This window comes from Mirounga angustirostris, unplaced genomic scaffold (genome assembly GCF_029215605.1).
Source record: "Mirounga angustirostris isolate CCGP_5_RB_7025 unplaced genomic scaffold, mMirAng1.0.hap1 SCAF_10, whole genome shotgun sequence".
NCBI classification, from domain to species: Eukaryota; Metazoa; Chordata; class Mammalia; order Carnivora; family Phocidae; genus Mirounga; species Mirounga angustirostris.
In genome coordinates this window covers 36,366,193-36,382,858 of record NW_026991718.1, presented here as the reverse complement: position 1 = coordinate 36,382,858, position 16,666 = coordinate 36,366,193, and the positions used below count along the sequence as shown (strand labels likewise).

The following is a 16,666-nucleotide window of genomic DNA, read 5'->3' as shown; positions in this document are numbered from 1 at the left end:
AGTGGAATGCATTTTGCTTCCAAAAAAAGTCTCCAGGTTTCTAAATTGTAAAAAACCTGAGGACAAGAAAGTCCATAATCCATTTTTATCTCAGCCCTATTGCTGAGCTAAACTCTCGACTCTGAGAATCGAATTCATGTCATTCATTCATTATTACCTAAAGTCTCAAGAGAGGATCACCTTGTAAAATTTCAGTGCTTACCAATTTGCAGAATTTGCATAGAGTTATAAATGGGCATGCCAAATTCTAGAGTTTTATATGCAAAGCAATTAATACAGGCCACTCCGGACTTACCTTGGACCTCGATGTAGATGGGGTCAGACATAATCTCTTCATTGTTTATCTTCATCTTACAGATGTATGACCCATTGTCTGAACGCTGCACATTGGTTATGCTTCAAAGAAAACACATAAAGATATTTACAGTGACGACCCTTTGAGTTCCTTTTAGGAGCAGAACATTCTTCAAGTTCTTCATCATACGCTATATTAACCTTATGTGTCAACATGACGAGGTCATGGTACCTAGATATTTGGTCAAACATTACTCTAGATGTATTTTTCAGGTGTGACTAACATTTAAATCAGTAGACTCTGAGTAAAGATTACCCTTCATAACATGGGTGGGCCTCATCTGGTCAACTGAGGGCCTTATAAGCAAAGACAGAGATCCTCCAAGGAAGAAAGAATTCTGCCCCCAAACTGCCTTCAGATGCAAGACTGCAACACCAACTCTTCCCTGGGTCTCTAGCTGATGCCCTGCACATTTCGGATTTGCTAACACCCACAATCACATTAGTCAGTTCCTTAAAATAACTTTCTCTCATTCCCTCTTTGGTTCTGTTTCTCTGAAGAACCATGACTAATGCATGTGCTGTTATTCGTCTTGCCTTCAATGATAGGCTATATACCAGCGTTCTCTATACTGGGGTATTGCCCCATCAAGGTATTCTGCAAATTTGTAGGGTTATTTTAGGTGGGCACAAAAACTAGGGGGCACCATGGCTTTTAGGGGCCAAGGGCAATTTTTAGGGGCTAGGGGCAACTGTTCCATATCCCAGATGACTTTCTGAGACTAGAACCCAGTTCCATTTACATAAAAACAAAGAATTGTGTCTGGTTTTAATATCCACCTAATTTCCCAGGGCTGCAATTACCTGAAAATGGGGGCCACCATCCCTCTGTGCTGTTTGGAACTTGGCCATGACTCAGATCACTGATAGCACATCTCCATTTGCAGTTGCCATGTGCGTGGGGGCATGGCAGGGGGCATGCAAGTCCCTGTATTGTCTATTCTCTCTCCTGGAGGGGTCATGCCTGGCATTTACACGTTCACATTCATATTATTTTATTACAGATCACCTTTCTTTTGTTTTCCCCATACTACAGTTTGAGCACTACATGTTGTAAAGTATCTGCTATAAACAGGCGGACTTGGCTCTAAAAACTTGAGAATCCTGCTTTCCCCACTTCCAGCATGTTTACAAGCAGGAAGCTACACAATACCTGTCCTTAGCTGGAGGTGGGAAGGGGTGAGGGAATGGAGGAACTCTTTGAAATGCTCGCGGACACTCTCCAAGAGAGGACACCTTCCCTGGCCCAAAGATGCTGATTTCTTCTACTCTGCTCATCAGACAGAGCAAAGGTCATGGCGAGAGAAAAAAAGTAAAAGAAGAAAACCATGGAGGGGGGTCCATCTTCCTTTCCAGCAGCTTGCTCCCTGATACAACGTATTTATCCCGAAGCAAAATCAAGTCCTTGTCAAGGGCTGAAGCTGAATGCTTAAAAGAGACCAGGAAGCTGGCAAGGTGACAGGGGTCGCCATCCTGGCCCACGGGCCCCCAGGCAACAGGCGGCAGCTGCTAGAATGAACACATACAGGGCATCAGGAGCCCACCTGCCACAGCGGGGCACCTAGGCCTGGAGGTTGAACACACGTTTTTAGAACAAACAAGGAACATTTTTTTAAAAAGATTTTATGTATTTATTTGCAGAGAGCCCGACGTGGGGTTCAATCCAAGGATCTTGGGATCATGACCTGAGCCGAAGGCAGATGCTTGACTGACTGAGCCACCCAAGCACCCCAGGAACATTTTAAATTACAACTTCTCTCCAGTAATGCCATTTTGCAGTTCCCTTTTAGCTTCTGACTAGCAGAGTAACTAAAATATATGTCAAGAATGGTGTCAGTTAGGAAACCTGGGTGGCTCAGTTGGTTCAGCATCTGTCTTTGGCTCAGGTCATGATCCCAGGGTCCTGGGATTGAGCCCTACATCAGGCTCCCTGCTCAGCGGAGAGTCTGCTTGTCCCCATCCCTCTTCAGCTCCCCCTGCTTGTGCTCTCTTGCTCACACACTCTCTCTCTCTCTCAAATAAATAAATAAAATCTTAAAACAACAACAACAACAATGGTGTCACTCAGAACTAGGGGAATCAGAGCTGCCTGGGTTAATATTACCTCCTTATTATTTCCAAGACCGAATAATGTGACTCTCAGCTGTCACCTGCACTTCCTGATGTGCCAATCTCAGCAGCACCCCATTGATTTAGAATACTCTGTCTTCGCCTTTCCCCTCATTCCCGTGTAGGAGTGATATAATTTTGGAATTGCACCTGATGAATGAATGTTGGACTTGGGAAGGACTCGAGGTCAAAGAAAGGCCAGATCTCTCCATGCTTTAGGGCAGGAACGAAGATCACAATGTCTAGAGGTCACTGGAAGAACATGGGAAGAGACCTCACAGGACAAATATCTCCAAATAAGGGCCTAGCCGACCCTCTTCTTATAAATCTCCCCGAATGTCATGGTGGCAGGAAGAAAGAAGGAGAGAAGCATGTGTCTAGAATGGCGCCCTGTCCGTCATGGGTATCAGCTAGTAGCTGAATGGTTGGCAGCTCCTGAAGATTCTGCATGGCTGACCGTTCTAGTCTTCTCTGCAGTTCCAAAAAAAATACCAAGGATGATGGTTACTGAAGAGGGGGGCTCCTTTCCACATATTTCACAAGTTCACTTTAGAAGAGGAGTCATTCTCTTAAGGCAAGACCCAGGGGCCGGACTGACGATGTGATCTGACAGGCTGAGGACAGCCGTGCCTTTGAAGATCTGGCTACGGCTCGGGGTCTGGGACACCGGCGTCGCAGCAGGCTTGCCGCATGACTTAGAGAGACAGGGACCAGAATGCGAGTGAAGGTCCCAGAGACATACAAGGCAAAGCCGCAGGAAGGAAGCCCAAGGATGCAAAGAACATCTGTGCGGAGGCCCCAGAGAACTGAGAAACCATGAGGCATAAGTAACATTTTAACAGCCCAGCTTGGGCTGCAGAAATCAGATGCAAAAGGCACAAAAAGTCTAGGAGTACCTTAAGCCAAAGAGCAAGGAAGGAAAATTCAGGCCAGGAATACAAAAGGAGAGTGCAAAGGGAACGTGATCACATCAGGAAAAGGTGATCAACTGGGGAGAAGGGCTATGTGCCTGAGTTACTTAGCAAGTCCAGATCCATCTTGCTAACAGCACAGGAAACATTTTCCACAAATAGTTCTACTTGTTGCCTCCAGACAAGCAAGTAAAGGCCGCTGTGCTGAAGGCAGGGAGGGGGTGAGGTGGAGACAGGAGTGATTGCCCCCACGCTCCTTCTCCCTAAAGGAAACATTAGGGAGTCTCTGGAGGTTCCCCAGCAAGGGCTCTGAGCTCTGAATAGCAATCTAAGGGTTCCAACAACGGAGCAAGAGGAGTTCCAGAAAGAACACAGGAAGGGGAGCAAGCTGAAGAAAATGCCCCACAACTGGAGATCTAGGTCTTTCCTAACCAGGCCCCCAGGTGGGCAGCACAGTGGGAGAGAAAAGACCCACTAAGGGGTTCACCAGGGAATGTCACCACTCCAAGATAAAGTGGAAATCCCAGAAGCTTCCAGAGAGAAGTAAAGCAGTACCACCCATGAACAGCACCATACTTCTCAGGAACAAATCTTCGAGCGAAAAGGAGATTTATCAATGACTTCCAAACGACAACAGGAAATTATTTCCCTTTTGAATTCTGTATCCAGCCAAACTACCTCAAGGTGAGGGCAGAAAAGATAATGGCATTTTCAGACATGCAAATACCATGCTAGTGGAAGATGGGCTCCATGCCAAAGTGAAGGAGTAAAAGCCAAGAACAGGGTTGGGGGCGGGGTATGTGGGACCTGGGGCTCCTGGAGGAAACAGGAGCAACAAGGGCCCCCACAATAGGAGCAAAGATGACTGAGCTGTACCTCAGAGTTGGGGGGCAAGCTGCCCAGGCCGGAGCAGAAGGAGGGACAGCCTCAGGACAGGCAACTCCTCAGGAAAAAACCAGGTCTGGTAATTTCATCACTTTGCGAGGAGATGCTTTTAGAGTTTAGGGACAAACGAGAGATTGATACTTAGAACATTAAGCAAACTAACCAACAAGGAAGCTCTTAAATTGAGGAAAATCAAAAAAGCTATACAGAGGTAAGATGGTAATCACAGCCTACTACATGACTCAGCTGAAAACAGCATTTACACAGCCACAAAAAATGCTGAGTCCTGGGTTTTGATTTAACCAGAGCTGTAACATTTTATTAGACGAACTCTGAGGCCAGGCGCACGCGTGCACACATACACACACACACACACACACACACACCTCAAATGGATTGAATATCTACGAAAGATACCCAAGAATTGGATAACCACAGCTCTTCGCTGGGGAAGGGCCGGAGGCTGGAGTGGAAGAGAGGATTTTTGAACCGTTGGAGTATTTTGCCATGTGTATGCATCGCTTCCAAGAAGGTATAAAAATCGTGTCAGATTTTGGTCAAATACAAACATCTGAACCAGGTAAAACCAAAGCCACCATATGGACTCAGCCACCACGTCTAGACAGGAACCACCTGGACAGAGCCGTGGGGCCAGCAGCTGCAAAGCCCATCACAATAGTGCAGCCTCAGCTGGGTTAGCTCCAGGACCAGCTGCAAGGACACACAGAGCCTCCCTGTCCTGCAGACCCCTCACAGCTAGACTGCCTTGCTCAGGAATGACTCTTGAGAAACAGCTAAGTTCTACAGCCTTCTTAAAAGAAACACAAAAAAGAGCAAATGTCGCACAATTCCACTTACATGAGGTACCCAGAGTAGTCACAGTCACAGAGAAAGAAAGTAGAATAGAGATCACCAAGGACTGAGGGAAAAGGGGGTGAGGAGTTAGGGTTTAATGGGCACAGAGTTTCCTTTTGGGAGGATGAGAAAGTTCTGGGCATGGATGGTGGTGAGGGCCTCACAACAGCGTGAATGTACTTAATGCCGCTGAATTGTACACTCGGAAAGGGTTAAAATACATTTATGTATATTTTACCATGATAAAAAAATTAAAAATGAAAAAATTTTTAAAGAACTCCAATTTTTGAAAGCAATAAAGTCCTTCCAGCTTAAGCTACTGACAACTAAGCTAGAATTTAATTCCCACTGGGGAATCCTGAGGCTACACAGAAAACATATCAAATCCTTTCCCTTGGCCACAAATTACCCCAATAAACTAAATCTGCAGGGCCTGGCCGCCCACAGGAACAGCAGCTTTTGTTTTTGCTTGAGAGTTGGTATCCCCAGTCTTCTGGTCTGATGGCTGGTGCCTGCCTGGAATGCTTTACACCCTAACTAGTGTTTCCACCTAAGCCAGAGAGCTCCTTATGCGCTGTGCCAGACTGTAGAGCTAACTGTGTATCCCCAAAATTATACCCTCTTTTAGAGACTCCAGGGAAAGACCCTGGCTATGAAGCATCCTGGGATCTGGACAAAGGGATGAGCTACAGTTTCAAGTTGGTATCACGCGCAGATAGAGGCAATACCAGTTGGAGAGCCAAGGGGGTGGCCCAGCCCGGTGACTTAAGCCCTGCAAAGGAGAAAAACTACACGCTCTGGAGAAATGCAGCCTGAGCTGCACACCATCCAGGACTAGGTCAGGAATGCGGGGTATGTGGGGTGTGGGGCACAATTTTCAGTATTAATCACTAAACCATCAATTAGGAACACCCCAACCCTCTAGCAGACACTGAGTGTTTCCTACACCTATAATAGATACCCAAGTGAAAGAGGAAAAAATGTGAATTATTAGCACAGAATGGACCCACTTCAAGAGGGCATCTGGACTTGAGGTGCCATATCAGTTATTTCTTCCCTTGTATACGCCCCGGACGTTGGCATTTTGAAAATAAGATTTAAGGCTTTCCCTTTACAATTTCATTTACGTTCTTCTATATGTGCTTCTGTTTTACAACAGCAGGTCACAGTGGCATTTAGCAGCCATTAAAATAGTTTGAAGACTTTTAATTATACAGGAAAACATGCATAACGTTAAGTGAACGAAATGAGATACATAATCATCTGTGTCATGAAATGCCAATTTCATTTCAGGAATATTAAATTTATATGTGCTTGGAAGGGTTTCCTCGGGGTTGTGGGCCACAGTTTCTCTGTATGTGTTTGGTATTTTCTAAGTGTTTAACGAAGTACATATATTACTATTAAAATAACTTTGAGGGCGCCTGGGTGGCTCAGTTGGTTAAGCAACTGCCTTCGGCTCAAGTCATGATCCTGGAGTCCCTGGATCGAGTCCCGCATCAGGCTCCCCACTCGGCAGGGAGTCTGCTTCTCCCTCTGACCCTTCCCCCTCTCATGTGCTCTCTCTCTCTCATTCTCTCTGTCTCAAATAAATAAATAAAATCTTTAAAAAATAAATTAATTAATTAAAATAACTTTGAAATATATACATACAGAAACTAAGACCAAGCAATTTCTAAAATCTTTCAGGGATACTCTCACTCATGATCTTAAATCTCTTTAGTCTTTCCTAAGTAGGTGGGACTTGTACTTAAATGCACATGAACTTCTATCATTTCCATCCCCCCTCCCATCCCCAGTTTCAATAAACTGAGGTTTGACTGAAAGATGAGTTGGCTCCTGAGTGATGCCAGGTCCTCTCCCCTTACTTCCCCTTCTGGCCAAATCCATAATCTGAAGGAAACACTACCTTAACTAACATGTTAACACTATCTCAGCACTTCCGCTCCTGACCTTAGGTTCTCCCTTCCCCTCTATCTTGTTCACAGGTACATGCAGGACACAGACCAGCGGTACCCTCCTTGTCTCAATGTCCAGACGTTCATTCAGGTAGTTATTCACCCAATAAGGTGCCTGCAAACACCTTCATGAGCAAGGCTGACTGTTTTTATAACTGGTGGGCAGTTACCTGTGTGGTGATTTGGGAAAAAAAAAAAAATCTCTACTCCTCATGTCTAAAATGATGTCATCAGTGAATGTGAATGCTTTCCTTAGTGTAAATTACTTTATCACAATCTTTTCTTCCTTTGGAAGGGAGAGAGCACCATGACAGAATTGGGCCACCACGGAAAAGAGGGGGTGTGGAAACAATGGAAGGAGTAAGAGGGGAAAGCTTCCCTTAAGTGTGCACACGCCCTAATCTACACCTTTGACCAGAACGGATCTTGTTCTAGGGTCAAAGTCCAGACACTTGACTAACCCTTGTTTTCAGAATGGGGCATTTAGGAGTGTAAGTGTGGAGTCTGCCTGATATAGAGGAGGAAATGTGGAATCATGAAAGACTAAGAAAGTTACATCACATCCACAATCCTGTCAGTCTCCAGCAACCCACAATTGCTTCATAGTTAAAGGATGCATGCTGGTACCTGGATGGGGATCTCAATCTGGAGACCCCATCATTTTCAAAACTCATTTCTTATAATTCTACCCTTTCTTATAACAACACCTTATACAAAAATGGTTCTGTGACCTAACTCGAAATACCTCGTGTTTCTCTCCATAATTCCTCTGACCCTGCCAATATACACACATCTGTATTTTGTCCATTCCCTTAAATACACGTGGTCCATACAGGTATTGTTAATGGCAATTCCAACAAAATTGCAGGCTAATGAATTCCTGATTAAATTCTATACATGGAATAGTCTTTAACTCTTCACTGTCCCTGGGAACCAGAGTAGATCTGTTTTAGGGCCTATGAGATGGGAGAATAGAAGACACTGCAGATGTGCAAATCAAGTCCCCTGCTTAAGGGTGACAGCTTACTCCCTAGTGACCCTGGACAAGTCACCCTACTCATAGGGACCTCAGGGCCCTCACCTAAAAGATATCACATTTAGGGGCTCCAACATCCTTCTCTCCTGCCAAGAAATTACACAAATATTTATAACCTTAATCACTATAATTTACTTCATTGAATCTCTATATGGCTCCTGGATCACCTGAACATGGCTTTAATATAGCTGAAGAATATTATAATGGTGGACTTGGTATTATCCCCAAAGCTGCTCAGTTCAGCACAGCATCCACCATTTATAAGAATCCTGAGCACTAAATTTGCTTTATGGCTTAGTTTGGAGGCCAAATAAGATTTTTTCCCCTTCAGAATGAGTTTATGAAAATGAAGCTGAACCCATGCAAAAGTATCATTTTTTCCCTAAAGTTCTAAAACTATGACCCAGGTAACCTTCTGAACTCTGAAGACACAAATGGAAGATACACCATTATCTACTCTTAAGTTTAAAAACTCTCCAATTTAGGTCCTTTAAAATCATCTCATGGACCCCTTGAACACACCTGAAGCTGTTGGTCATGGGGTCCAAACCCATCTCTTTGGCAAGAAAGGCAGCTCCCCCATGGTCTCCCGGCTGGCCAGTGGCAGGACCCCTGTTCAGGAACCCCAACCCAGAGTCAGCAGGGAAGTACTTTCCTCCAATGATACCTGATGAGCCCAATGTGCCAGAGTTCTGTTTCTTGAAGCCTTTAAACTGCTCCTTAGGGGTGCCTGGGTGGCTCATTCGGTTAAGCATCTGCCTTTGGCTCAGGTCATGATCCTGGAGTCCCGGGATCGAGTCCCGCATCAGGCTCCCTGCTCATTGGAGAGTCTGCTTCCCCCTCTGCCCCTCCCCCTGCTCATGCTCTCTCTCTCTCTCAAATAAATAAAATCTTTAAAAAAAATAAATTACTCCTTATTCATTATTAAATGATGATCTTACTTCTCTCATCGGAAGCTGTGTCTATAGCATGGTAAAATGTCTGTGTTTTGTAGCTGATGCAGAAAAGAATGTAGTCAAATCTCCTGAGTGGTCTCAGACACTGGCTGAGAATGGCAGCCCGAGAGACCTAGCCAGAGTTTAAATCAACCAATGGAAAATGTGAAAACTATGTTCTTTGCTTTGATGCTAACCAAGCCTTTAACTTGGAAAAAATATGGAAAAAAAAAAAGGGGGTGCATCTTGTGGAAGTGTTGACACACTAAACTCTAACTGGAGTTGTTAGCCTTGTGGTATCTCCGAGGCAGTTTTCTGAAAAGGAAACAAAATGATTCACCAAAGACATGACCCTGTCTGGGACTGCCCCGAGTATCAGGCCAGAGAAAGTGAAAACGTCCCAGATCAAAGAGGGCTCCGCTCCGAGTGGAAGCAGCCCAGGGAAAAGGCACTTGCTCCAACTGTGTGGCTCTGACCTCATTCTGAGCTTTCAAGGACCACAGGTCCACTGAACTCTGAAGCTGTACGTGCAGAGACTCTGACTCAAAAACAAACAAAATGAAAAATCCAAACCTCTCCTGGCTAAAGAGGAGTGAGTAGTAAATAAAAAAGGGATGGGGGAAAAGCAAAGCAGCAGGCTCACTGTCTGCAGTACAATGCAAATACGATGATGCAATCCTAGAAACAATGGATTCTTCCAGATATACATGCTGACTTGGCTTAGCCCTGTCACACACACACACACACACACACACACACACACACACACACACCCCCGCCACCTAGAGCATTCGGCTGGACCCTCCAACAAAGTGGAACATGGAGACGGTGACCCAAGTGGCTGAAGGTCTGTCTCATTTCCCCAGCCTTTAGACCTTCCACCTTCCATCTTTTCCCACCCCAATAGGCATGAGGGCTACATCACCACCATGATCTGCAGAAGCAGGGGGTGGTGGGGACAGGTGGAGGGGGGGGGGGGGATAAGGCAAATGAAAGGGATGGGAATGTGTTCAAAGCTCCATGCCCATGGGGTGATTTAGATGTCTCCTCACAACCAGTAAGAAACACTGTTCTTACTACTGGGAGACCTCTTGAGTCGAGCGGGACTTGACATAACTTGTAGGTCGGTGGGGGGAGAGGGGGAGTGGTTCCCCGGGACACAGAGCCTCTGATAATCAAGTTTCAGTGGGGCCAAGATCAACGTAAAAGAGATCAATGATACAGACTGTCAGCTATTAATCTACACTCTAAATGCACCAGGAGGGTTGCTAACACAAAAACAAAAACCTGTTTTTTAACTTCGAGGGTTTTGCTTTTGAATCACAAATAACAACATTAAAAAAAGAAAGGAAGAGAGAACACATACCTGAAGGAGGCGATTATTGCTGTAACTTCATCATCCGGATAAAACTGAGTAATGGCATGATGTGCCCCAAGCAACTCCTTCCCATCTTTCCACCAAGAAATAACTGCAATGTCCTGGTACATATTAGGTATATTGATGGAGCAATTAAATTTGACATCTTTATGTTCAGAAAGTATTATGTGGCCAATTGTATGATTAAATGCAAGAGGCGGTAGGAGCTTTGACCCAGCAGAGGTCACCCCAGGATGGGCTGCATTCCCTGTATGCGGTCGTCCAGGTTGGGTTGGTGAAGACATCAAGGCAGGCTGGTGTCCACTGGTGTGAGGAAAGGAAAATGGCATGTGGTCAGCTTGCAGGCCTCCTGGCAATGGCAGGTCAGGCTTGATTTCTTCCCTTACCTCTGCAACAGCTGGAAAACAGAAATCTGATTTTTAGCCTTTTAAATAATGGAGTTTTCCAAATAGGTTCCCAATCTCTAAGGCCATGATGAGAGAGAAGTGGGGTATCCTTGGTGTCCTCAGAAAACATGAGCAGAATATACGTCTGGATGTATATTCTCATTCATAAGTTCATTCATCTGTTCACTTCCCTCCTAAGGAATGTTTAAGAAATATAACTCCCCTCATCAAAAATTGTTTCCTTTTTTACATTTAAATTTTATTTTATTTTAGGGCGCCTGGGTGGCTCAGATGGTTAAGCGTCTGCCTTCGGCTCAGGTCATGATCCCAGAGTCCTGGGATCGAGTCCCGCATCGGGCTCTCTGCTCCTTGGGAGCCTGCTTCTCCCTCTGCCTCTCTCTCTGTGTCTCTCATGAATAAATAAATAAAATCTTAAAAAAAAAAATAAATTTTATTTTATTTTAGAGAGAGAGAGAGCATGTGCAAGCACAAGAGGGGGGCGGGGCGGGGGGAGGAGCAGAGGGAGAGGGAGAGAATTTTAAGTACGCTTCATGCTCAGCATGGAGCCCGATACGGGGTTCGATCTCACGAGCCTGAGATCATGACCTGAGGTGAAATCAAGAGTCAGACACTTAACCGACTGAGCTACCCAGACACCCCCTCAGAAATTGTTTACTTTTTTTTAATTGAGATATAATGGACAAATTATATTAGTTTCAGGTGTACAACATAATGATTTGATTATGTGTAAATATTGCAAAATGATGATCATAATAATCTAGTTAGCTTAGTTGACTACCATTACAACACATAGTTACAAAATTTTTTTTCTGGTGATGAAAACTTTAAAGACCTACTCTCTTAGGTAGAGAGTATACAATACAGTATTTTGATTTTTTTACAATGCAGTATTGTTAACTATAGTCACCATACTGTACATCGCCAGGACTCATATATTTTATAACCGGAAGTTTGCACCTTTTGACCGCCTTCACCCATTTTTCAAAATTGTGATTCATTCAAAGTCCTTCACACCCAACTCAACAGCATGGCAGGAAGGTGATGATGGCCCCCGAGATCACTTTTCTGGCTGTGTTCTCACTCACAGACTATGCCACAAATTTGGCCAGCGGTCTTGCAAAGGCTGCTCCTGGTCACAAAGACAGCAGTTTACAATTCTTGCTCCTCAACGTGACCCATCTCTAGATATGGGGGAAAAACATCAGTCATTCATGTCACCAACTACAGGATGACTTGGAGCTTCTAGTAAAATGCTTGCTTGCTGGAATGGACCTGGAAACGTTGATTTCATCTGGCCCTCAAGTATTTCTAAAAATACTGATCCACAATAGTGATACTTCTGGTGGTTTTTTTTTTTTTTTAAGATTTTATTTATTTTTTGACAGAGAGAGAGACATTGAGAGAGGGAACACAAGCAGGGGGAGTGGGAGAGGGAGAAGCAGGCTTCCCGCCGAGCAGGGAGTCCGATGCGGGGCTCGATCCCAGGACGCTGGGATCATGACCTGAGCCGAAGGCAGACGCTTAACGACTGAGCCACCCAGGCGCCCCACTTCTGGTTTTTTTTTAATAGCACTTCTGGAGCATACAATCTATGCTGGGGGTTATATATTCAAACACGTTGGCCACCAGTGCTTGAGAAAGGCAGAGAGTGGGAGAGACACAGGGCTGGCTTTTTGTGAGTAAGTGACTGGGGGTCCCCACTCGACAGCTGTTCCTCTGCCACACTCAGGGTGTCACACCCTCCTGGGCTCCTGAGTGTGTGTGTGTGAGGGAGTAGGGTGGTCTCTGCTTAGGGTTGTGCCAGATTTAACAAATAAGAACACAGGATGCCTAGTTAAGCTTGAATTTTAGATAAGCAACAAATAATGTTTAGCCTAGGGAGTCAACTAAGCACTTATTTGGCCAATGGAGATACAAGCAGGAGATCTGGGGGCAGAAGGAAGGATCTGAGCATTTGTTCCTCTGGCTTCCTCCCTGCCAAGTCACTCTGGCCTGCACATCTTCCTTAGCTGAAGGTTACGGCTTCTGTTAGGGAGTTTTCTCCATATGACTCTTTCATGCCAGGTCGGCTCTCATAGTTGATGCATTTGAGAACTGCCTCCAGGGTGAATGCCAGGTTGGAGAAGAGATTTCACTATAAGAAACCAGGGAAGGTTGGCTGCTTGCCATTAGCCTGAGGTCTCAGGGGCTGTGGGAGAGCAGGGGCCCTCTGCATGCTTTGGGGGAGGCTATGTGGGTCAGCCGCAGGCTGGCCTTGAGCCCAGCCATCCAGACAGATGAGTGTGCTGTGATGGGAGCATTCATTTATTCCAGGGAGTGGTGGTCAGGGTGACTCTGCAGAGAGGGGCCCCTGCCTCTCCCTGTCACCCCCATGCCATGCAAATCTTATGCACAAATGTGGGCCTGGGCTCTTAGCAGGGAACGGCAAAGCTCTGCCTGGGTCCCATCCAGTTCCATCATCTTCCTCTGAATTTGGGGACACTTTCTGCAGTTATAAATGCTCTGGCTGTTTATTTTATGGCTGCAGACCCTTCACAAGAATGCTCTTTTTCTTGAGGCTTTGAAGCACTTACAATTCACCTTAGCCTCTTAGGTCAGCAAATTTGTCTACGGTCCTTATTCATTGACATTCATGGGAATGGGAAGTCAGGCGTATGTCCAGATAACTTTGTTTTTCTTGAAATATAAAGCAAACAAGTAGAGTGGGAGAAGCAAATAATTCTTTGGTTTGTTTAACTTACTTAAAGACATTTAAAATGCCAAATTATAAAGGTAACCCACGTTGGTAGTGGAAAAATTCAAATATTTATAGAAGCACAGAAAATATAAAATGGAAACCTGTTTTGTAATCCCAACCCTGCAGAATAACCTCTGATTACAGTTGGGTATAGTCTTCAGTTTTCTATGAGCTAAGCAGCTCACGGAACAAACTAAAGACAAGGCTACCCACTCGGATGATGTTAGGAGCAGAAAACCCACCCTGTAATCACTATGATGGCTGAAAAGATAGCTAAGCTCCATGAGTTGAATTGCCAGGAGTGGGCACAATGATTCAATTCCCAACCAATATTTACATAGCCCTACTGGGTCTAAGATTTGCTGTGATAATTTAATGGGGTACAGAAAGGCACTTGCCCCAGAGGAGGGGCAGCAGAGGGTCCCAGGGGGAAATGGGACAAAGCTAACTGGGGCGAGGGGGAGGTCCTGACAATGTCAGGGAGGCCTTCCCTGGTCCCTCCCCACCCCCGACCACTTAGCCCTCCCACATTAGGTGCTGGGGCCCTCCCCTTTGTAGCACCTTCTGTGATTCCTCATTCAGTTCTTTCTCTCCTGCTGGACTGAGAACCCCAAGAGGCCTAGCACCCACACTATAGCCAGCTCATAGACGATGCTCCAAGGAGGTGTGTTGAATGAGTAAGTAAAGCCATGAATTAGAGGAGGAAGGAGAGGTGGACAGGGTTTCAAGGGGCAGGGACAGTGCGAAACTGAAGAGAAAGAGGAGACCCTAATAGTTTGGGAACATGAATGTAGCCGTAGGGTGGCATTCCTGTGCTTGGACCAAAGTGACAGAGTGAGTGGATACAGGTTGACCTTGGAGAACCCCGAATCCTGGCTGAGGCAGCAGCAATTCTTGGAAGGTTTCTGAGCAGGGGAGGGGGAAGATCAGAGCCTTACCTGACCCTGGCCCTGACATCCGGCTGAGCGGGAGCAAGTCGAGCAGGAAGGAGGAGGCCAGGAGGTGGGAAACCCGCCAGGAAGATAGCAAAGACCTAACAAGCAGAGTGGCCAGGAAGCAGGAAGAATGGGGGAGAGGCCAGGAGCCGACCTCACTATCGCCATCGTCCCACGACAGAAAGGTCGGTCCGACACCAAGTATTTAGGAAGGATGTAATCTCAGGACACAGGAGAGTTTTCCGGAGTGGTCATGATTCTGGTTGTTGCTAGAAGAATACAGTCCAGGAGGCTGCTTCTGGTTCAGTTTCCTCACAGGGGAAGTGGGGATGGCAATAACGGTGCCCCATAAAGTTGCTGTTAGCAATGAAGGACCTATTACTATGTCGGGCTCATAATCAACACTCAGTAACTATTAGCTATTATTCTTTCTTTTTAAGATTTTATTTATTTGGGACGCCTGGGTGGCTCAGTCAGTTAAACGGCTGCCTTCAGCTCAGGTCATGATCCCAGGATCCTGGGATCGAGTCCCACATTGGGCTCCTTGCTCAGCGGGAAGCCTGCTTCTCCCTCTGCCTGCCGCTCCCCCTGCTTGTGCTCTGTCTCTCTCTCTGACAAATAAATAAAATCTTTTTTTAAAAAAAGATTTTATTTATTTACTTGAGTTAGAGCACAGAGGGAAAGGGAGAAGCAGACTCCCACTGAGCAGGGAGCCCAATGCGGGGCTCAATCCCAGGACCCTGGGATCATGAATTGAGCTGAAGACAGCTGCTTAACCGACTGAGCCATCCAGGTGCCCGCATTCATTCATTTCTTTCTTTTCTTTTCTTCTTTCTTTCTTTCTTTTCTTCTTTCTTTCTCTTTTCTCTTTCCTTTCTTCTTCCTTCCTTCTTTCCTTTTCTTCCTTTCTTTTTCTTTCCTTTCTTCCTTTCTTCTTTCCTTCCTTCCTTCCTTCCTTCCTTCCTTCCTTCCTTCCTTCCTTCCTTCCTTCCTTCCTTTCTTTCTTTCATTTTAATTTTACCCATCCATTTACTTGAGAGAGAGAGAGGAGAGTGTGAGCAGGGGAGGAGCAGAGGAAGAGGGACAAGCAGACTCTGCACCGAGCAGGGAGCCCAACGCAGGGCTCTATCCCAGGACCCCGAGAACACAACCTGAGCCAAAATCAAGAGTCGGCCACTCAACCAACAGAGCCACCCAGGAGCCCCTATTTCTTACTATTTTCTTATATTATTGTGAATCAGTAAAAACCTGCCACAGCCCAATACCTGAGAATGGCTGATTTATAGGGGTTGATAGCAAGGGCTGACCAACTCCTCATGGACAGTGAGGTTGGTGAGGTTCCCACTGCACAACTGTGGTGGGGGTTGGAGGGGGCTGCCATTCATATAGCAGTCTGTGTGAATGGTGCTTTAGAACTCAACAGTGCAGATAGGGGGCCCTGCGTGATTATGGATAATGTGAAAAAAGGCAAAATACCAATCCCAGGTTTTGGACCCAACGGCCAGGGCAATGACCAATCAGAGATTACGTGTTAAATTGCTAACTTTTCACTGTTTTGACTACTTCCATGTATAATGCTCCTCCCCCTGTTTTTCCTTACAGAAGTGGACTGCTTTAAAATTATGGGGGGGGGGGGGAGTTATGGCAGGAGGAGACCAGGCCAGCAAGGCTTGCTTGTACAACAAACCTTCTAGTTCTCACTAACATGCTCCTGCTAACTCATATTTATGATGGCAAAAGGCAACATGCTGGCCTGTTAGATGGATACACGCTGATACAATGTTTAGTCAGTGTGAGAGCCGTATTAAAGCCCACAGAGACTGAATGAGAATTTGGTACCCTCTACGCAGCACACACGGAAAAGTGGGCTGCCTCTGGCTGTAATTTGGTTGGAAAGCACAAGAAACTTCACCCTCCCCTCCTCTCCTTGCAAGGTTGTTTCCTTCTGTGGACTGGATAAGCCACTGAAGTGGGAAGTTTAACCTCACCTAAGTTACTGCTAAGAGCAGCCTTGGATAAATGGCCTCCCACCCAGGTGGGAGAGTAGCTGTCCAGCTGTTCCAGCAGCTGCATCTGCCAGCTCCAAGGGACCACTCCCATCCAGCCCTGCAGCTGCATGATGGAGCACCCCTGCCCATTCCTAATCACCACTCAGCTCTTGACCAG

General features: G+C 45.8%; 1 protein-coding gene across 1 annotated transcript in view; it reads right to left on the bottom strand.

Moving 5' to 3' along the window:
- MERTK (MER proto-oncogene, tyrosine kinase) overlaps positions 1–16,666 on the bottom strand; it is a 106,451-nt gene that overhangs the window by 67,555 nt on the left and 22,230 nt on the right. Inside the window, exons 2-3 of the mRNA XM_045884547.3 lie at positions 10,410–10,818; positions 296–396 (exon numbers count right to left, since the gene is read on the bottom strand). Coding sequence (XP_045740503.1) covers positions 296–396; positions 10,410–10,818 — 510 coding nt within the window. The remainder of the gene's footprint in view (positions 1–295; positions 397–10,409; positions 10,819–16,666) is intronic.